The sequence below is a fragment of the Lissotriton helveticus genome, chromosome 8 (assembly GCF_964261635.1).
Source record: "Lissotriton helveticus chromosome 8, aLisHel1.1, whole genome shotgun sequence".
Lineage (NCBI taxonomy): Eukaryota > Metazoa > Chordata > Amphibia > Caudata > Salamandridae > Lissotriton > Lissotriton helveticus.
The window spans coordinates 243,590,658-243,614,372 of NC_136069.1; the positions used below are offsets into that span (position 1 = coordinate 243,590,658).

Below are 23,715 nucleotides of genomic sequence, written 5' to 3' on the forward strand. Positions count from 1 at the left end.
AGCAGGGCCGGACTGACTACCGGGCAGTTTGGAATGCTGCTGAGCTAGGGGCTGATTTCGTTCATGGAGACATGCGTGTGCTAAATGAAATTAATTTTGCTTTAATTATTTCGAAGCACACGCAGGTCTCCATGAACGAAATCAGCCCCCACTGCAGTGGAATCAACCCCCAGCTCGGTAGCATTCCAAACTGCCCGGGAGTCAGTCCGGCCCTGCAAGCCAGAGTGATGGGCCTACTACTTCACGCGATGGGGATGGAGGCATGCTCTGAGCCCCTATGAGAACACACACTAGCACAGGTAGCAGGCGTGTCTTTCATGTGCTAACGCATGCAAACAGCCTTTATTCATGCCTGTGTTTTCTAACCAGATCTTTTGGCTTTGCCAGTGCTTTCCCCCTTGAGACATTTAGCACCGGTCAAGCTTCCAAATGTCCACTAATCCTGTGAGCATCAAATGTCTGCAAGACTGTACCAAGAGAGTCCTGTGTCTGGGCTTCAAGTCTGACACACAGAAAATAAAGCACAGAAACCTTATTAGAAGGTGCATTTTCTTAGTAAATGCAACATAATCTGCATAATAAACAAATGATTCCAAGGAACAAGCAGATGTTTGTGAGAGGATCTCCCAATGAGCACATGAATGTGCTCCTGCAGACACTTAGAAGTAGACATTTATGAATCCCATTTATGGTGTGGCGCATGAACTGGGAATAATAAAATAGTAGGGGCCTTATATCTGGCTATCACAAAATGAGGATGGGCCACCAAAAGCTCAACCGGTAATGACATTTAAAAAGCGGAATAAGTGGAATACCCATTCACAGTGCAAAAAGCAAGCAGGTGTTAATATTTATATTGCACGGACCTAGCTACAGAGCACTGTACGTTATGGGAAGTCTTTGAATTACACACATTTACACTAGCATCTCACATTTTTAAATTTTAGGCATAGTAAGATTAAGTGATTTGCCCAGAACTGCACAATTATCATCTAAGTGCCAAGCTGGATTAAAATTCAAGTCCCCAGCTGTCAAGGTGCTAGTGTTCAAAATGTTATGTTGGAGATTGGTACTTGTGGCATCCACTGCCATGGCTGGCTTCACCTACTGCCAAAGTGACATCCAGTGGCTCTACGCGTCTAGCAAGCATAGAGGTATGTTCTGGCACAACAATGTTACTAGAAAGTTGCTACAAATGTTGCGAGTATTAAAGCTAATAGTCCAAAAATCTCTTCAGCTACAGCCTAGGCGATTCGTGAAGCAAATCTAATGCACAAAGAATAAAGCTGGCTGTCACTCATTCGAAAACAGGTACTTTTTCATGATAATGAAAAATGCATACAGTCGGGGGAGGAGCCAAGCTCGCGACCGTGATGGCCGCGTTGTAGTTCGGCTCCGTCAACCTTCCTGCCTGAACTATCTATCCTGCACCTTATCCTGCCCCGAGAAGTCTTATTTGCTGGAATATGGACTTATGACGTTTTGCTGGCACTCACCGTCTGCTCCGGATGTTCCTAAGTGCCGCGGATCCTGAGCTGCGCCTTTGTTCGCTTCGTGGCCTCCGGGGCGGGCAGGCCTGGGACTCGTCTGCGGCGCCCAGGCGGGGCGGAGCGCCGGGGCCGACCCCTTGGTGGAGGAGCGGGGTCGGCCGGAGCGGCCATTGTGCGGTTGGACCGGTGCCGACTGACCGGGCCTGGTCTGGCTGTCTGGGGACCTGGTGGTGGAGTGCTGCCTTCCACGGACGGGGGTTGACCGAATGGGCGACTCGTCTCCCCTTTGTTCTCCTGTCCGGCCATCTTGAAACCCTCCGCCCGGTCTCGGCGGGCGGCGCCCGTGGGTCGTGGCGCCGGCTGCCTCAATATTCTGGTGGCCCGCCTTTTTGCCCTGAGGGTTCCATTGCTTGTCGCCGGCTTGTTCCCATCGAGCTCTGTTGGTGGCCGGATTGGGGTCGGAGATTGCCGCGGCCGCGCCGGGCTGCAAAGATGGCGGCCCGCACCCTGCATCTACGCCCAGTTGGGGACGGCGACATCGGCTCGCCGCACGGCACGTTTGCTGAATACCGTAAAGGTGAGCCTACAGTTGGCGACGTCTTTGCCGCCTTGTGTTCCTGGAGTGCTTCCATGACTGTGCCTGTCGATGGGCTGGATGGTAGCCTTTGTTCCGGGCTCGTTGGGCTGTCCCCTGCGTGTATGGCTTCGCCGCTTCAGGGTGCTGCGGTGCCTTTCCTGGACATTGAAGATACTAAGGCCACCGCTTGTTTGGACGTACAGATGCCTGCTGCCTGGTATTGTCAGGAGTTCTTCCCTGTGGTGGATGCATTGGAGAGCCTCCAGCCGAGATCCGTCCGGATCTGTTTCACCGGGTCCCCCGGTGATTTTTTGCCTCGGCCTGCCGAGCGGAGATCCTGTAACTGTTTCATCGGGGCAATTTTTTCCCCTTGGTCTGCGGAGCTGCGCTTGAGTTGCCTGCTGCTGTTGCCGTCCTTTTTTGCTCATCCGGTCCGAAGCCGTTATAACTTGTGTAGTAGCTCGACGTTTGGAGTCCCTGCTTTTCGCCTCTGGCCCCTCATGTTCTGGTTCTTTGTGCACTCTGTGCCTATGGCACTGGACAGACGAGGACAGGGTTGAGATGAACTTGCACCGCCGGACTATTACTTTGTGGCGTGGCCGGATGACCGCCTTGCGGCTCTACATGTATGATTGATTCCTCTTCATATTCCTGGTACCTGTTTATTGTTTTGAAATGACTTCATCTTCTCGTGGGCTTTGAATGTGCTCGGACGGGAGAGTTGGGGGCTGATAGTTTTGATTATGTGTCTCCTCTCCCGATAGTTTTTTCCTTCCTTTCCCCTTCCTCTCTTTTTGCCTATATGGTTTCTTCCTTACTTTTTGACTCTTCTATATTTCGGGTTTCCGGTTAGGGCGACAGGCACGCTGCTGGGGGGGTAGGCCGTAGCCTTCTGCAGGGGTGCAGGGTGGGGTGGGTGGGGGGGGGGTCTGTCTTTTTGTTTTTCTTTTGTTCTTGGTTCTATGGCTCTTGTGTATTCTTTTTCTGGACGCTGCGTCTGCATGTAGGCCTCATGGGGTGTTTTTTGCCAGCGTGGGCCCACGGCCTCCCTGCCACCGATGTTCATCACGCATCCATTACTCCTGTTTCCTTTGGCTCCGTGGGCTGCCCCTTTTTCGTGTGCTTTACTTGCCATGGGGCACATGCTGTGGGGCCGCGTCCTCTTTTCCCTGTTTTTTCAACCCTTTTTCCTGATGTTCTTTCCCCTTTTTCCCCTTCCTTCTCTCTTTCCCTGGGTCGATGTAGCGGATGGCTTCGTATTGCAATCCTGACTTCCTTTCTATGTACTGATGCGTATTTTTGTAGTAACGGGTGGGCGTTGGGCAGTGGATGGTATTGTTTGCTGATGTGGGACTCACGTTTTGCCCTTGCTATAATGTAGCTGTTCTTTTTTTTTGAAACTCGCTGTGTATTGTTTCACTGCCTGTTGACGACCCGCCACGGACTTTTGGACCTTAATAACTGCAATGTTCCTGCTACTCACCCTATTATATTATAAAATTAACCTTCACTTTTCCTTCTCACTGTGGTTTCCTTGTGGCTATCTGCCTCGCTTTGTTGCATCTGTTATATCGGAGACCTGCTGGAGTTTCTTTCCTGGCCTATGTGCTAATACAGTGTGGTGGCCGGCCCGATGGGTTGTAGGCCCGTATTTGTCAGCTATATCTGCACAATAAAGGTTTTCAAAAAAAAAAAAAAAAAAAGAAATATGCATACAGTCATTGCTGTACTGAATAATATCCTTGAACAGAATTATAAGAACTATATACACACTCTTTTAGGAATATCATCCTTCGCGAAAAAAGAGTGTTGAATACCAACTACAAGGAGCCCCAAGGTAGGCGAGCAAACCACTTCTACAGCATAAAGAAAAAACTTTATTAAAAATGTCTGAAGACACTAAAAGTCCACTATTATTGCCTGCAGCATTTGGAAGAACTATAAGGTTGACAACTGAAAACATACAGTGTACTGTTAGCTGTGACCTGGGTTAAAACAACATCACCCAGGTATGATAATTATTTAATCAAACGTAGAGAGAATATGAGAGTTAAAGCAATTGATTGAAATATAAAGAAACTCAAAAACATTACTTGACATCACATAAATCTTTTTCAGATACAAATTAAAAAGCCCTGATAAGAGTCCAGTGAAAGAAATATCTGAACTTGAAATGCGTCGGCACATTTTCAGGAAACGTTAAGAATTTGTGGTTAAAAGGCACATTGTGGTTAGAATCCATTATTAAAAGAAAGAGATATTCGTAAAAATTGAAACATTTTTATGCTGATGATTTATGTTCATTTATCACTTTGTGTATAGTTTTTTCACAGATGTAAAACACAATTTTGAGACGTCTTTGGTGTATAGCACAATTTGTCAGTTTATTTGAAATGTTTTTGAAATAATCTGTAGTTTGATCATGTTTTTTATCCGTGTAAAAATATAAAATAGATCTAAAAACAAAAGAAAAGAACAAAATAAAGATATTGAGATATAACATTAATTGGTTTGTCTTATGAGCCAAAGTAGTTAAGCTCACTAAAGAAGCTTGAGGTTTAGGTGCACTTCATTGTTTTTGCATTATTAAAACGGCCCAGCCCTATCCTCTTCCCCTTGGGCCTAACGCCTTGTTTGTTTTGAAGTATAATTTGCCTTGGCATCATTGTTGTGCTGCTTGTTCAGAAATCACTCTGCCATCTCTCATTTCGCACTCCTCTCTTCTTCACTGTCGGAGTCAAATTTTCCTTTAAATTTTCTCCTCTTTTCCCTCCATATTCTCTCACACTTTGGCTTTCTTCTTTTTCACTATTTTCTATCTCTTCTCTCTATTCTGCTACACATTTTCTTCCATCAATTTCTTCTCTCTCATCCTCCTTTTCACTTACAGGCCATGTTGGAGACTAACAAGGGAGAGAGGTCTATGGTACTTCCACTGAATATGAGCTGGTGCCAAGTATCTCAATCCCCACAAAAATCAGCTTTTACTTTGTTGGAATTAGTATTGAATCAACTTAATTCACCCGTTGGAAATGGCTCACTATGAATACAGGGAATCAGCTCTATTTCAATGCAAGAAATCAACTGTAAATTAGCTGAAGAATATATTTATATGGCCTCTTCTCCATCTGTGCTTGGACTCTCCTCTATCTGTACATGTTGTAAGCACTACATATGCAGGGACTAAGCTATATATATGTTCAGATCCGCTCTACAAGAAGACGGGACCTGTCTGTGACAGAGTCCACCTCTTTCCATATGTGCAGCAACTAATTGTATTAGCACAGGAATTCATTTATGTCTACTAGATGTTCATCTCTAACTCGAGATGAGTGTTCAACTTCATTTTTAGATTCCTTTCCTTAATAAAAAAGGCAGTGAAATGTGTTTCTCAAGCCCAAGCAGTCCTAACCCTTTCATTGGTACGGTCTGCAGCAATACAATAGACGTGATGTTTTGCACTGCAGTTGAACATCTCAACTATATTGTCCTCTTCTTCTAACCCACTCTCTACTGCACAGCTCTCTACCTCCGCCATCTTCTTCACTGTTAGACCTGGCATCCTAGGCGTGGGTTTCCCCTGTATTTTTGCCTCTGCCTCATGTATTTTTACAGTGTGTTGGACTTCGTTTTTTTGCTGATCTAGATGTTTTCGGCATTTTGCCACTGCTGTTTAGTGCCAAAGTGCAAGTGCTCCCTCTGTAAATTGTCATGGATTAGTTGTTCCATTATTGACCTATTTGATTTACTAGTAAGTCCCTAGTCCAGTGCACTGTGTGTGCACAGGGCCTGTAAATCCAATGCTGCTAGTGGAAATGCAGCACTGATTGTACCACCCACATAAGAAGCCTTGGAAAGGTTGCTCAGACCTGCCATTGCAGTGTCTGTGTGCAGTTTAGTACTGTCATGGTGACCTGGCAAGTTCACGCACTTGCCAGGCCCTAACCTTCCCTTTTCTTGCATGTGAGTCACCCCTAAGGTAGGCCAAGGTACCCCTGTGGGCAGGGTGTCGTGTATGTGAAATGTAGGACATATCCTGGTGTGTGTGGCATGCCCAATAGTGAAATACTGCCAATTTTCACTATAGAAAGTCTATCTGTACCATAGGATAGAATAACGCATTTCAAAAGAAGAGCAACCTAGGCTGCTTTGTACCTGGCTGTGTATCACATATTGTGCTAGGGGCAGTAGTTGGTCCCCTATTTTCCTTCACTGTTGAGCATCATCTTGAGAATCAGATTCATGGTTCCATTGTACCGTTCCACCAAACCGTCGAATTGGGGGTAGTACACCAACGTCTTAATATGACTAAGGTTTAACGTTTTGCATACTTCTTTCATTAGGCGGGAAACAAAGGGAAGGCCCTGGTTGGTCAATATTTCCTCCGGGAAGCCCACCCTCATGAAGAGCTCAATCAGCCTATCGACTATGTTCTGCGTCGTGGGTGCTCTTAGCGGGAAGGCCTCCGGGTACCGTGTGGCGTAGTCAACTATTACTAGGGTGGGATCAGTCCAGCCTGAACTGCCAAGCCATGTCTTCCCTGGACCAGAATCAAGCATCCTAGGACTGGGTTCTGGCTATCAGCCATCTTCAGCCAGGATAGCTTGACTCGAGTGGCGTAGTGAGCATGGGACCAACGTCTGGGCATACCCTTCCCACATAGGGTGAACAGCAAAACACACAAGATGATGGACGGAATGTTGCACAATGGAAAAACATTCACCCCAGTCACAGATCTCGGTTTAATTCATTGTTATTTTGCTCACCAAGCCACCCCAGTTCAAACATGGCCATATGCAAATCAGTCTTGGCCCTGTGCCTCATGGGAACAGTCCAGCCCGAACTGCCAAGCCATGTCTTCCCTGCACCAGAATCAAGCATCCTAGGACCGGTTTCTGGCTATCAGCCGTCTTCAGCCAGGATAGCTTGACTCGAGTGGCGTAGTGAGCACGGGACCCACGTCTGGGCGTACCCTTCCCACATAGGGTGAACAGCAAAACACACAAGATGGTGGATGGAATGCTGCACAATTCCCTTAGTAAGAGCACCAGGAAAAAGGTCAATTTTTCTGCCAGCCACCTACAAGCTCTCACAGCTCTCTCAAAATTGAGAAGGAAGGCGTCCGGATCTTCCCCCGCTACTTATTTCTGGGGCGTGATTTCTGTGGGTGCTGGCGGGTGCTTCGGATACCCGGGGTTTGTGAGGCACTTGGATCTGTGACTAACTTCTGAAGGCTGTCTATCTGGGCGGCCTTAAAGATGTCTCAATCGGCCTGGGCCGAGGTCATCAGCTATTCCTCGGCCCATCCTAACTTGCCCTGTCCCTTTATCAGATGTTGGATTAATTTGTCCATTATTTCAGTGCTAACGGACAAATTGCCCGCCTTCTCCACTGCGTGTGATGTAGAGCAAGGATCGAGGTCGGAACAAATGTTGGAATAAACGTGTTTTTACTTTATTGTACACACGTCTGCATCAGGAAGCCAGAATTCAGGGCAAGCGCACAATGGATACTCCGTTTTATCCAGTTTTCTTGCAACTTTCTAGGTACTTAGGGAGTCTACTCTTTTCCTCAGGGGGGCATACGTCAGCCCCTCTGTAAAAACAGAGAAGCATATAGCAGGCTTCAGTGTACTATTATAACATGGTGCTTTAGGGAAGGGTGTCGGGATAACCGGTACTCAGCGGATCGTCTGTGAACAAGTGTGGCAAAGAACAGGCACAGGAGTAGGAGAAGGAATATGTAGAGCCCTACTCATCGGCCCTTTCCTTCCTCCCATCCAACGCGGTCTCGTACCTGGTGGATCCATGCTCCTCCTGAAGCGTGGCTGGGCGCAGCGCAGGGAAGTTGGCCTCCTGGCACTCCTGGGTCTCTCCTTTCTCCCGGATTCCTCCGCGACTTCTCCTGTTTGCCGGCTCCATGGCTTCCCTCGAGGTCCCAGTGAATGACTCCTCACGCTGTCTGCCGGGTATTTGCAGGACCCTCCCCTGTGTCAGCATCTCCCTGATTGGCACAGGCTCTGGGGCGTCATTGTGGCTGGAGGTGTCGTTCCACGGAGTTTCCCAGTTAAAGGGGCCGAGAGCGGGAAATGCCGATCCATCCTCCTCCGTAGTCTCCGCTGGATAAACCCATCCGTCCTGCTGCAGAGAGAGGACAAGATCTGATTCAGAGGGGGCGGTCCACCATTCTTCGGCCACTCGATAGTTGGTATTGTTCCTTTGTGGGAAAGCGAGTTTGTGCACATGGGAAAGCTCCAGTGGTAGACATTTTTAATTTGGCCCCAGTGTAGGTCCCTCGCTGGCCGGATACTTTCAGAGTCTTTTACCAGTGAAGATGTCTAACTCTGGACTTATTTGGAAGCCAAACGTCTTTCAGCAGGGCAAAGTAGCAAGTAGAATACATCCAGCATTGCAATGTCGCCGTCCGGTGGTAGCCTCTGTTTCTGTTTTGAAAATGTTACTGAGTGCCCAATTTTGCAGTTATTTTTCGAAGGGAGAGTCCAATATTCACCAATGGCCCAGGAACATTTAGACATGCCTTAGGGTCTGCACTCAGTCTCCAAGAAACCACTAGCAGGATTCGGGGAAAATTAAGTTGGGACAGGTCAGCTGTCCTTACCAGAGTCTTGGAATTTTGCAGCTTTTGAGTCCCTTGAGCTTAACAGTAGACTAGGCAACTAGCTATTTCTTCAGTCCTGGCTACAAGTGGGCACAGGTACAACCTTTATGCCTCTCTCCACAGGTTACAATAGGTACAGCCCACTTTCTAAAGTCCAGAGTTCAACAGGCGCAGCCCTTCTTTTGTCTTTTGCAGGTACCGAGGTGGTCTGAAGAAAGTGCCCAGGGGTGCCACCGTTATGCCTGGCACTAGCCTGTGGGTGGAGGAAACTCCCTGTTCAATAGGGGAAAAGTTCCCCGGTGCAACCCTACTAACTTTGATTTAATATCCTGGGGACCTTGTGCTGTTGGTAGGCACATCCCCTACTCTATCCTGTCAGGAGGAGGAAACACTTACTCCCAGCCAAGACCTTTTTGTTCCCTTTTCTTGGATCTATTCACACCTCCCAGTAGGCTGCCAGGTGTCCGTGGGAATTAACTCTGAAAAGGCTGCTAGAATCGTTAGGCTGACAAATAGCAACTTTCTAAAAGTGGCATTTTCAAAGTACTATTACAAGATCCAACTTGACAAGCAGATTGAATTTTAAATTCCTATGAATTTGAGTCCTTGCTATCACCAAACTGAAGTTATGCCTTGTAAGGTGTTATTTTTTCACTGACAGGACATGTAAAACATAAGAACATGTGTCCTACTATTTAAATATCATGCACACTGCTTTATGAGAAGTTAGGGGTGATTTATAAGTCTTAAACATGAAGGTTTAGACCTAGCAAAAGGTTTATTTGGCAAGGTCATTGGCAGTTTTAAACCTTCACACATGCTTTAGTGGTGACACAAAAGGTGAGGCAGTCCACAAGTGACATATAACTTACGGCCCTGGGTATATTGAGTATCACATACTAGGGAGATATAGATACATTAAATATGCCCATTAGCTATTTCTACATGGCTTTTAGGGGACAACGCACACACATTGGGTGATGTATGGCAGTGCCCCAGTGTTCATAGTCCATATGCCAGCAATAAACGTCAGCAAAAAGTGTAGGGTGACCACACAAAAAGGAAATTTTCTTACAATAGCTGCATTCACATTTTTCTATTTTCTGTGTTGCCCATAACATTTTATTAAACCTTCATGATTGTTATACATCTCTGACTTCAAACCATCTTTTGAAGTCTTTCTTTTCTTTTTGAATGTAATTAGAAAAGCTTTTTCAAATCATGTTTCCAGGGACACATTTACCTCATAGTTCTTGAGGTCAACACTGCCCAGGCAGTGTATATTGGGTATCACTTTCATGTATATTATTCTAAAGATAGTGCACCCATAGTACTAAACATTACTATTGTAGGAAAGTACTGTACTATTTCAGCTGTAAGAGTATTGTGAATCAGTTACTTAAAGATGCAGGGCGATCTTCACTTTTGCAATGTTCGTATTGTAGATTTCTTCCTCCAATTTGCTTCAAATTTGTCCATAGTTCGAAAATTTGCCAAAATCCATGGAAGTGCGCATCCAAAGCAGCTCAAACCATAGATAGTTGTACATACATCTCTTTCACAGCGCAGGTATATTTATTTTAACATAAAATATGTATTGCAAGGAAATTATGTTCCCTGTAGTGACACCACTTCTTCTACACCCCAAAAAGTATGAGACACAATCTCTTCTTATACTCAACATGGGAGTTTCATTAAAAGTATTTGCAGAGAGGGAATGGTTATGGAATATATATGAATATTCACAAACACTTGATGTGTTATTTGCATTGATGGCCGCAACCTCGACATCCCCTACTTTCCTATTGCAAAACATATCATGGTGGTCTGCTATAGGATGTATACTTTACATTCCTAAAGTACCACTAATGCTGGTTCTTTGGAATCTAGATATGGAATTTATAATCACATCTGTATTATTTACACATTTTATTGCACACATTACTTTGTGAATCGGCCCCTTTGTTTATTGTATTGTAGCTAAACATTGAAAAGCATTACGAGGAATTGTTCAAGAATTTTCCAAATCAACAGTCATATGCAATACAAGGACAGTCAATGACTCTTAGAGTAATATCTGCAGTTACTCTTAGCATGTGGCCCATTTAGCAAATTTATGATGTAAATAATCTCTTCTGAAATCTGAGACTTATAATTTAATACACTAAGTGCGTGTCTGCGTTAACTGAATCTTCTTTGAAACGTAGCTGTCTGCAGAGAGCAGACACGAGCGCTCCTTTTGCCTGTATTCAAAGCTGATTATATAGTATTAATATTTTTAGGTTAATTGAAAGACCTTGAAGTGCGAGCTTTTTTTTGTTACTGTAGTGAAAGCGAAGGAAAACCATTGCACCCGCAGCAGTCAAAGTAAAGTAGCTTTTGTTCAACAACGTTATGATTTAATAAAAAGCCTTTACAGTGTGCATTTTAAAAAGTCACTTCAATGGTGACTGTACGTTTCAGTTTAGCTACAGAACAATACCTACAATGCATTACGCTTGAAACCGATACCCCTGATCTGCATTCATGTGCCATAATGGGAGTATTATTAAAGGACCCAATTATTCGCAAAAAATCATACATTTATTCTTGGTTTTTTTATTTGTACGTATGGAGTTAATTAAAGAGTTCCTTGAAAGTTCATGACATTCCTGTAATACCCCCAGAAGCTGCTACAAACGTATTTATCCAGAAGTACTCTCATTAATAAGCATTCATTCAGGAATAAATATTGTATGTTTGCACATGCCTCAATACTCAATAGTGCACCCTATCAACATTGGGGGAGTTCACTCAGATCCCTCCTTGACACTTATTTACATCTGCACTTAACAGTAGTAAATGTATAGTCGCATGCAAGGTGGTGCAATACCTAAAAAGGCTTGTGAATACAAAGTAAATCACAGGTTTGTAGGTATTCACCACTTTTTTAGTGAGACACCGCTCTGTACTGCCGACTCCCGCCCCGGTGAGGAGATTTACTTGCACATAAAACTACAGTATAGTGGTATAACCTTACTTGTAAGTTAACCCATCTGAGTGCATGTTGCATTTTGTGAGTACCTACCACAAAGTTACACCTCAAATTCAAACCATTTGCCATCCTAAATCTAACCAGTATTAGCCAATAACGTTTTAAATTGGGTTAATAGTGGGTATGTACACTACGGTGTTGGAGGATGGATGCAAATGAAGCATTGTGCATTGGCTGCGATTGGATATATGTGGTTTGATTCACGTTTGCTGTATTCGCCTCAATGACAGTTGTTTTTGCAAAAACTTACATTTTTGTCAAAATCTTCAAACATTGATTCACCAATTTAGGATGTGCAAATTCATGTAACATCAAATTGCACTTGCTTTGGTTTAAAAATCCTCTAATAGTAAGGATATTCTGCAGCAGTCCGCATACATAGACAGAGCCATGCAGACATTCTTAAATCAAAGTCTTTTGGTACACAAAACAATTTCATGGCCATTACTATCCTTAAAATTCACATAATGTATTCGTCCATTTATTGCAGCTAGGGTATAGAATGATACCCTCTATCCATCAGGGCTGACTAAACCATGCTGCAGTTTAGAAAACAGCAGGAGACTAACCTCTTTAAAGAACACTGTCTCATCGTTTTAAGAACACCTGCATCTATCGTTGACTGCTATTTCAGTTCACGGCAGACTGGTGCACTGCTGTCCTCTCCAAAGTGTATGTGCTCTGACCTTAAAAAAAATATACCACAATATACTATTGCTATAGTTAACTTTATTGTAAAGCCATTGAATTTGGTGCAGGAAAAATCCATCAATGGCATTGAAAGATTAATGTAAGGAGGAGCGGATTTGGCATTAACGCCATAGGTGCTGGCTTTAGCTCTGGGGACCCGGGTTCGAGTCCTGGTATCTGCTCAACATCATGTGATCCTGGGCAAAATCACTTAATTTACCAGTGACTTAGGAAAAATTTATTTGACACTGATTAAAGTAGCTGGTGCTTGTTTAACATGTTCCAAGTCCTAGAGCTGAGTTTACAAGGCTAATGTAACAAATATTGTGAAGTGTGCCTATTATCTGTCCTCACTTCTTTCGTAGACCAAATTTAAATGTTTCCTTGTGCAGCTATTTCTGAAACTTTGGAAGGCGATCTTCTTTATAAGCCAACTATGCTAACAAATTGACTCTTGATGCTGCTAGAGAATAAAGATGTATATATCCTCTTGAATCACTTGTATCACATGTGTAGGATGTAAATGTCCCCTAGGCATTCTTGGAAAACTGTGGCTGGCCTCCTACTGACATGGCAACACTTGGCCATACTCCACATAATCATGTATTGTTCAACTGTGTCAGAAAGCATGTTTTGTGGAACCCCTTTTCTGATATCTTGTTTAGGGGCAAGGATGTGGCCCAACAGCCAGAGCTAATACTGTAGAGCTGGGTAACCAGGTTCAATTCTTGGTGTCTGCTCAACATCCTGGGATTCTGGGCAAATCACTTAATCTCCCTGTGCTTACAAATAATGAATGTGTGCTTGTAAAACATGCTTCTGTACAGCTCTCCACTTTTTTTGGGTCATGTTCGTGCTATCTAAAACTGCAAAAAATATATTGTAAATTTTGTGAGCACTCCCATTTCTAGGTACTGCTCAAGACTGGAAATGGAGCACAACCTAAGGATGGCAGATGCAAGATTCCATCCACACATTGTCTCTGTGGAGAAAAACAGGCCCACCTCATATCTGTTTATTGGGACTGTTTTTACTAATCTATCCTAAATATTGTGTTTTATGTGAAAAATAAAGCATCAATGTACTTTTTTGTGCTCATTGTTTCTTGCAGACTTTTCATTTGAACTTTAGAATAAGCAGAAGCACTACAAAAACGTCAGTTTACTAAACACTCTTATTTTATTTAATATTATTTGCCTTGTACAACCTGGGCTCTGCAGGAGGGAATGGCCATCAATGATGCAGAGTACCAGCTTCCAGAACTTTTTGTAAGGTGGTGGTGGTGGTAGGGGGGCTCGACGTGTAAAACGTTTTAGATGGGGGGCTCAGCCGACAAATGTTTGAATACCTCTGCACTAGACTGATAAGGAAAAACATGGCGTTGGGCCTAGATTTAAAGCCAGACCCCTGTGCTCTTTTAACCTGCGTGGTAACCTGTAAAATTATTATTTTTGACAAGAAAGGAACCATACTTTTAAATATTAACTATGTCTCACTAGGTAGGCCGTGTAGACCACTAGGTAGGCTACCTGGTTTTTAAAAGTGAACATGTAAGAATTTTATGTTGTCATGTTCCTATAGTGATTAGCCCCTAAAAGCTATTTTGTCTGTAAATGTCAGCATCTGATCCTATGAGTAAAAACTTAAGCTCGAATTGTTGGAAATCAGGACCTGTTTGCAGCGTTCCTGCACTTTTTGCCCCATTTGAGACCCCTGGATGACGGTTTTCTGACTCTGATAGTGCCCTGTGCTCTGCTCTGGGCTGGCCCAGGGCCAGTGCTATGTTGAAAACTAATGTGAAAACACCTGCATGCATTAGGGTACACTTACAATTGGCATGACCTACCCTATAAGTCCCTAATATATAATAGGGCAGGGGATTAAAACTACAAGTCCCTAGTGTATAATAGGGCATGACAGTTTAGAGGCCAGCAGCCCTTTCTGCGCTTGCGCTTGAGGTTATTTTAAAAGCAGCCCTGTGTTGCAGTAATGCTCTCAAAAGTACTTTCACTGCAAACTCGACTTTGGTGTTAGGGGCACGGAAAAAGTAATAACCTACACTATTTCTGCATATTAGGTATCCCTAGGATCTCCCCTAGGTGTCCTGATATGGGGATGGCCCTTATAAAAGTTTGTTTATATGCCATGGGGATAGAGAAATTGCACTTCTCACTTTCTCCTTTGTAGTAAAGTGCCTTCCAAAATTAGCCTTCGTACCAGGAGCATTGTGGAATGTGGATCTACGTTATGTTAGCATATTTAGAACCCCCAAGATCTCCCTTAGGAGTTCCTGGGGTGGAGGGCCCTGTAACTATAAGAAGGGCCCTTATAAAATATGTTTTATATGCCCTGGTTTTGGAGAAATTGCACATTTCATTTTCCCCATTGTAGATCCCCAGCCACTCGGAAAAGATTGCAATAGTTTATGAACGCATTAATATTGCTAGCAATTAGATAAATATCATTCAAGGATTTAGGATAATAGTATTGATAAATTCAACAATATGTTGTTGTTGACTTTATCCTAAAATAAACAGAAAATAAGTTATACGACTTTCTTGTCTATACGCCAAAATTCAGCCTTCCTGTGGCCTTTCCTGATTGGTCAGAGTTACCAGGATTAGTCTGGCTGCTTTGATGGTGTGATGAGTGGCTCACCCAGGGAGAGGCTAACTGGTGGAGAGGGTTCTGCTACAGAGGAATGCCAGAGCAGTGGGGAGAGGTCGTAAAACATGAAGCTGCAATTTAGGAAAAGAACAGGCAGGGAATGCCAGTTCCATCTTCCCCCATCCCCTTTTACCCACCTGATGGGAAGCTTACGGAAGGAATCTGCAGATGTTAGTAGGTGGAGAACTATGGAAATGAGCCATACTGAGAGTTGGTTTAGTTCTTCATGCAGTGGTGAGATTTCAGCTATGTTGTTTTTTGCCAGAATAGTTCTTTCTGGGAGTAGATTATGCCACACCTTGGAGGAAGTGGTCATGCTCTGGGGTGTTGCCTTGCACCTCATTGGACAGGAGTGCTGTCCTGCTTGACCCTAGAGAACACTGATTGAATATGTGAGAGATGCTGAGCCTCTCACATCTGTTACTTGAAACTCTGAGAAGAAGGATTGCCATGCTGAACTTGGATTTACAAAACCAGGCCCTGCTGCACAGACCTGTGAATGTACCTTGTTTCTGAAGGATTAAAGCGTGGACTCCCTGCAAGGTACAGGTTTTTAGAGCTCACCTGCATCATCACCACCAATAGTCCGTTGCCTGGAGTACTTCCAGTGGAAGGTTTCTTCCAGGTGCATTGTGGAAATTGTGGTCCCAAATTTTCAAGGACCATCTGGGAGCTTCCAGACCCATGGTTTGTGTTTTGGACTCGTTGACAAGAGGAACTTTAGGAAGAAGTTCCAGAAGTTTGAAGGAACTTTGGAAAAAAGCTCCATAAGGTGACCAACTCAACCGCGAGAGTCAAGCTGGCCTCCTTCAACTGTGACCCAACCTGGATTCCAGGTTTGTCCCGCTAAAGAGATCTGACTTTCAGAGTTTGACTGGGTGCCTCCTGAAAGTCAAGCCGGTGAATCTTCACCAATCTGGACTGGTAAAGAGCATTGGAAGACCCTGACGGAAAAATCTCCAGACAAGTTTCTGAGTCCGAAGGTAACATTTTGACTGGGGCCTCTCCCGCTCAGTGTATCCGTACCGGGCTCCATCGTGGTCGGCCTGAAAATTTTACTTTGTCCTTGTCAAGCGCTGCTCGATGTGCTATAGGTTTCTAAGTGCTAGAAATTGTTTAATATTTGAAAATTCATAACTCCGGTTACTTAAATTGTATTTTTGTCACTTTGGTGTGATTCTAAAGCGCTAAATATTACCAATTTTTATAAATTGGTATTGGATTTGTATAGCGTGCTGTGTCTTATTTATTTACTGGTGTTTTGAAATGCTTTACATACTTGCCAAGATTAAGAAAGGGAATAATTTACTTAGACCTATACTGAGCCCTAGACTGGGTTAGTAGCCTTATTGCCAGTGGTAAATACATATTTACCACTACTAATAACCCACTTTTCAACACTAATAAAATGCTATTTTAGCTCTGTTGGGTTCCGGTTAACCTAGAGAAGTAATTCAACAACTGTTTTTAATATTTAGTAAATATCCTGTTCCATTGTGCATTCACATTTTGGATAAAGACACATCAAAAGTAACTTTTAAACATCTAGACTTTGCCTGCCTGATACTCCATTAGGTTAATTAATTCACATTAACCTGTTTGTAACTGCCCTTTGTCAGTGCGTTCCCCTTAATGATGGGTGTAAACTGCTCCCAGAGCAGGAACAATGGCTTAGGCCTTTTGACAGGAAGAACCGGGTGTGGAGTATGTGACTAGTCTCAGCTCAGGAAGAACAGCAGTGAAGGTTAAAGAATGTCATTAACTTGGAAGGGACCAGGGCATGGATTGTCCATTTACAGTGAAGTGTAAAGGATGACCTGGAGAAAAGATGCCATTTGATCACATGGCAAAATGTGCTCCTTTGCCACCATCCCAGTGGAAGCGGGAGCTGGTTTTGATTACCATTCTGGTATGGTTGAGGGATGCTCATTTTCCTAGCCACACTTCAGACTGTGCCACCTGACTTTTCCACAGATAAAAGGGTCCTGCCATGTTGGATTTTCCTCAGAATAGTCCACCGTAGGATAGGAGTGAAACCAGGCAAACAGGATGCGTTGAAAAAGAGGAAAGGGTTGCCTATTGGAATGCTGTGACCATTGGTTAGAGAGTGTCCAGAAGTCCCCTCTACCCTCTAGCTACTGAATCCTACAAAAGTGGCACACCTCACTCCCAGCTCATTAGAAAACATCTGGACCTTTGGTGGAACAGGAGAGGACGGAACCTACTGCTTATGACCTGTGTGAAGACCCAAAGGACAGACCCTGCTCCCACTTGCGCACAGGACAAAAGTGAACTCCAAGAATCAGTTGGCCCATCTCCTCTGTGGTTACTGTAACACAACGAGATGCAAGAGGCCTAGTTTCCTGAAGTGCCCAGCTGACAAGGAGCAACTGGAACCTGTTGGTGGGCTGTGCTGGAGAGAATCGTAGACACTAAGTGCTGACCCTTTGGTGATGGGAGCCTTAAACGTGGCCAGGAGGAGCTGTTCCTGAAAGAATTATAAGTTGGAAGGGATTGGATGGGACCACGTGGCAAATGTGCAAATTAAATTGGGACTTTGCTGGCTATAGTTTCAGCCTTGCTCTTTGAGCTCTGTAAAAAACACCAGGTGAAAATATAGAAATCTTGACTGGGTGAAGGCACAAAAATATACGCACCACACAAGGACTTTGTCATCTGCAAAACTTGAATTTGTCACACTTGGGGTTCTAACGGCCAAAACCAACGCCTTCAGCGAGACCTTGTCCAGCCGCTATCCAGCTTTGAGAGGACTTTGACATATATATCTTGCATCCTTGCCCCGCTGTAGGATTTTGACTTCCATTTCAGACACAAAATAGAAGGTAAAGTGTTTGCCTGGGTCAAATGCGCTTAGTGTATCTGACCTGCGCTCTATTGCAGTCATTCTGAAATCATTCATAAGTCCCTGTCAACAGCAAGCAGTGCCTTCTGATTAGTGGTTTAATTTCTCTTTAAAAAATCATATATCCAGTGCCCCTTTTTGGAGTTTTGGTGTCATTTTACTCATTAATTGTTTCTCTATTTTTCTAAATTAGTTGTGGGATTTTTATTGTATTAGGGTTTGACTACTTTTTACCTGTTTTGTTGCTTAATAAATAACATTATTTATTAAATTAAGTCTGTGTGCTCTGTGCCATAGCTGCAAGGGAGTTGAGTCAAGGCTTAAATTATTGAAACTCAGTTTTACCCTGACAAGTTTGTGACCTTATTCCTTCTAGTGGACTCACATACACCCCAATTAATAAGCTAATTTCTTACAGAGGATGTTTCATGCATTTTATAATGCCACACAACTAGACTACTATTCTCCCAGCATAGTTTTATGTCAAATGCAAATCCTCTAAAACTCTAAACACAAAGTCTTTTCACTACGGAATAAATACCTGACAGTTCTAAAATTCTGATTATTCAGGTTCTTCAGATCAGGGAATGGAATTCAGAAATATAAATGTAATGTTGTACTTATAAGCTATACACCTCTCTATAAAAAAGCCTTTATAAACTGAGACTCGGACACTAATTAACTATGAACAATGACACTTGGGCCAGGTTTTACAAATATTATTTTGTTTGTTTAATACAGTACTCAGATGGGGCAATTTATCTGTATCTTAGAGTGAGCACCACTGAACACCATGCAAAGCCTATTCTTAGCAAGAGAAACCTTATGTGCCCATATAGCAGCCCATAGTGTTACACTGCAATTGCCAGTCGATGAAATGAATTACAGAGAAATGTGCTGACATTGTTCGAATAAACCAGGAAAATGATCACTCTTATAAAATGTTGAACTTATTTTTCAGAGAACGTTGAATATGGCCCTCAGTTCGTTCAAGAGCCAGATGATGTAGTATTTCCAGCTAATTTTGGTGAAAAGAAAGTAACTCTCAACTGCGAGGCAAGAGGAAACCCTTCTCCAAACTACAGGTATTTTCCTTAAAAACGTTTATTTAAACATAGGGAATCTCAGTTCAAGCATTCATTCAAAAAAATATATATAATTTGTCACAGTGGCAGCCACCACAAATAAATGGTGGTGGGGCAGGTGGAGGGATAGAATAGGGGAGGAAGCGGGATCGTGTGTGGGGGAGGTGGACCGCACACAGGGGTTAGAAATAATACATTAAAAGTAAACTTACTTCCAGCTGTGGCCGTCTCCAGCGTTGCACTGCCTTTCCGCTTCCTTGGACCCAGCAGCCCTGGGACAGACTCCCATTCAATCTCGGTGCTGAAAAGATTGGCCTAAGTGGGCTGGAAATACGCTCCACTCAGGCCAGGGAGTCTGTGGGGGTTTCTCCAGCTCGAGAAACCAAAGTGCGCATGTGTGATGTAGTCCTGAGACAGCTGGTCAAACACACATGAGCACTTAGGGAGTGAAGTGCACGTAGCCCTCCTCCTCCCCGCTCCCATGTCTCTGCTTCACCATCTCCCAACAGCGCTGGCTAAGAGACTGCAAATGCAAACTAAAACAAGAACATCATTTTATTTAACATTTTCTGGCTCTGAGCCAGGCGGTGGGCAACACCATTGCAGAGGAGCCGCCGCTGATTTGTTGGTACTCATCAACACCTACTAAAAGATATTTATTTTTCATTTCTAAACTTAAGTTTTTTCTTGGATTGTACTAAACAACTGAATTGTCTAGGTGCTGCTAAACAAACCTGAAACGTTTTGCAACCAATTCAGAGGTCTTTGTATTCTTGTTTCCAACTCGGTCTTGACCTCCTCCCCCTACTTTATACATCTTGTAAGTAGAGTGAAATTATCAGGGACATGTTGATTTAATTAACTAGCCCGCCAGCTCCTATAACCTCAATCTGAAGATTTTATGATTAATTCCTAGTTCAAACATGACAATATACTACATGCATAACTACCAGTTTATCTGTGACAGTTAACACGATATACCTAGAATGGAGCCATACAGCTTGTATTTGGTGTGAAGAAAAGTGAACCAGTATTAAAACATTTGACTTTTGGGAGCCCCATTGAAGACCATGAAGTGGTTCAGCCTTATAATGGCTGCTATAAGCCTTCTGCTCCATCATTCCAATGATTGTCTTTATATTTCTACCTTTTTAGTTTAGAATATTCTACCCTCTGTGGGGTAGAATATTTTAATAGCCTTATAGTCCGTCTGCCCTCTGGCTATACCGGTTGTTAAAGGCCCTCCCCCTCATTATAGGCCTTCGTCTGCGGCTTGGGCCTATAACTCAGGTTCAGGGTCTTTAACTACCGTATAGCCCTCGGAAGTGGGCTATAAGGCTATATTAGAGTCTTACATTGGCTTTGCGTTGAAATAAACTTTTTCTCTAGGCTGCTGCTTCTAGATTGAAACTAAATTCACGGCATGTTATTTTTGTATATGTACTTAGTGACAATTAACCTAGATAAAAAAGACATTGCGCCTAATATATCATACCAGTTTTTTGCAACTGCAAAAAAATGTTTTTACTAAGTCCCTTTTGCAACTCGTTCTGAACAGCAATTACAATGGGGCGTCTCCTCCAATTTACAATTTGCAATAAGTTGTACTAATGCTTTGTGACCCTACTTGTGGGGTGTAAAAACAGTTTTTCTGCATGTCAAGGCACTTTTCTCTGACATGTCATAGCAGTACTTTAAGTTGCTCCCAGCCAAGACACATATCGTTAGTGGAATTGTACAATGTAGCTCACATGTGACATTTGACTTTGACACCATTGGTGCACTTCCTGCACCAACCTGTCATAGCCTCACAGGAAAGTTAGATATGCTAAGTTACTAGTTTTACCTTATGTTAATAAAGAGAAGCTGCAAGCTCTGTGACACTGAATGTCAGTGTAAGAGAGCAGAGAGTCCTAATATCACCAAAAGCCAAATTGAAAAACTGTAGCGACCTCTCAAAAAGATATAACTTATCAAAGCATTTTTCCCATTTTTCCCTGTTTTTGCTATACCTATTGTACAGTTGTTATTTATTACGTTTGTGATATTTTTGTCATGTTTCACTTCTTTATAGAAAATACATCCTTTTATAAAGGATTGTAAAGCAATAATGTAGGTTGACATGACTTCAGTTTATATCCTAAACTTGCATGTGGATAGATTTACAAATTGATTGAGATTCGCACAAAATCGGTCTGTGTTTGCAGATATATTGGTTAACACCTTAACTGCTAATCCTTATGCTGAGTAATTTTTTTGTCTATATGGGGTAGTTTACGCTTAAGGCTCCATAACCGTTTTTCCACATAAGTTATCCAGGCCAAATTTTCCTACATGCCTGGGGTTCTGAAGGCAGCCAGGATTGTGAATTCCCCTGTAGGGGACTGAGACTAATGCCAAAATATAGCTGCATTTTGAGAAGAAAAGAAAAAAGTGCTCCTTATAAAAGTGTCTGTTTTTTTTCCCTAATGGCATCAACAAATGGTTTGTTGTGCTAAAGTCAGCATCTTCTTAGATTTCAGGAACATGCAGAGCTGAATAAAAAAACTTTTTTTAAACCACAGTTTTGGCTTTTTCCAAAGAGCTAGGTCATTTTTCATATTTTTTGTGCTCTGAACTTACTTCCAGTTTGTGCTGGAAGCCAGGATGAAACCCATGGGTGATCCAGGAAATCTGTAGATTTCTAGAAAATTGATAACATTCCAAATTCAGCAAGGGCTCATATGTGTAGCTCCCTCGAGGTTTTCCCAAATAAACTAACTGTTGAAATAAAGAAATATTGAAAATGAGTAGGAACAAAACCGCCATTTGTGACAATATTTTTATTTGTAGGTTTTTGTCACAATGGGTGATTTACATAAGCAATACATCATTACTTCCACTAGACCCTTCTGGTTTCACCGTAAAATGGTTTTTCATTGTTTGCCAGTATAGACCAACTTATTTTGTGAACTATGTAGAGTGAACAATGGGTATCAAGGGAAGTAATGTATTTCAGAAATGGACACAAGAAATGGAGTTTAGGAGAAATGGCTATTTGGCTCTTCGCTTATTCCAGATATTGTCTTCACAGAAATGTAAGGAAAATATGTGTTGTTAGTCAAAGTTTGAGGTTTGCAGGGCATTGTGGGATATAAAACAGTATGCAATCCAAGTGAAGCACACCACCCTAGATTCACCAGATGTCTTGTTTTTAGTTTTCAAAACTGTCTGAGTCTTGTGAGTGGAATACCTTTCCATCCCCCAGGAGGGGCAGCAAGTCTACTGGCCGCAGTCACAGGCTCCCCATAAAAATATTGCATAAATGCAATCTCTAGTGTCTAGTGGGCTTTCTGGCTGTGGGAGCAGATTGATATGATCACCCCCATCTGCCCCAGGAGGGAAGAAAGGCTGCATGCTTTGCTTTTGGGGTGGGAGCATGGCCAGGTCTGTGGTGGACCGCTCTCACCCCTATATTTTATTAAAATAAGCTTTCCTTGGAATCTAGAGGGATGTCTGCACCCCCGGGGGACAGATGGGGTTAATAACCCATCTGCCCCGTATGGGGTGCAGAAATACTGATGCCCTATTTAGTTGGGGTGGGTCAATTGTAGGCAGATAAATTGATATACTGAAGAGATTGCACTCCAAATGCACAGCCTAGGTTGATTAATGCAAATTTTAATGTTCGTGAAATTTACATTCTTAGGTGCTCCTTTGGTGTCGTCTTCCGACCTGTGACGCCTTTTATAACCTTAGTCGTGCTTTTGTTTGTTGAATGGCAGAAGATAATCTCATAAGGTTAGTGTTATTTGGAGAGCGGTTGATCAGCTTTATGGAGGTGTGAAAACAAGGTTGTGTGTTACAACTTCAACGGCTAATGGATTATCGTGGTTTGTTTCAGGTTGACGTTTGCACGGCGAATAGGGAATTCATGTAAGTGTAACTTTGTAGGCATTTGGGTTACTCTTTGGTCTTTTTAACACATCACATTCACGCACGAATTTACCCATTTTTCACTACCGTTTTTTCACTACCGTTCACATTTTACAGAATATTGTAATATTTAGAATAATGGCATGATTTGTATTTGTTATTGATTTTGAGTTCATATGTTTCTGAATTTTCAGTGCCACTCCCTGAGGAAGGGCGTCCTAGTGCCCGAAATGCATAGGAGTAATTTGAGCAATGACAACCTAATGAATATGAGTTTTCTGACGAAACAAGAAAAATCATGAGAATATATTCAAATCTTTGAAAACAATGAATAAAAGAAGTTGAATAATAAAGAAACTTTGAGTGGAATCCTCTTTTCATACAGGAGGAGATTATAGTGTGCCTTTTGGGATGCGACTAATGGTCAATTGTAGGCAGGCCACATGCTAATATTTACATAAAAGCAAGCTCTCCCTGGCTTTTAGTGGTCTCTCTGCCCTTCTGAGGGGGCAGATCGGGGATAAACACCCCATCCACAGACTAATGCCCCATTTCAATAGGAATAGAATAGAAATCAGGACCTGTTTGTAGTGTCATCCCACTGTGTGCCCCGTTCAAGACCTCTGGATGCTGATTTTCTGACTATGAGAGTGTACTGGACTCTGCTGGGTAGGCCCAAGGTGAATGCTAGGTAGAAACACACACATACATGAAGGGGCACTATATTTTAGGGTACACTTAGAGTTGGCAAGACCCACTCAATCAGTCACTAGTAA

General features: G+C 43.0%; 1 protein-coding gene across 1 annotated transcript in view; it reads left to right on the plus strand.

The window, feature by feature from the left end:
* CNTN5 (contactin 5) overlaps positions 1 to 23,715 on the plus strand; it is a 2,147,338-nt gene that overhangs the window by 793,290 nt on the left and 1,330,333 nt on the right. The window contains exon 6 of the mRNA XM_078656993.1: positions 18,901 to 19,024. Within this exon, the coding sequence (XP_078513119.1) occupies positions 18,901 to 19,024 (124 nt within the window). The remainder of the gene's footprint in view (positions 1 to 18,900; positions 19,025 to 23,715) is intronic.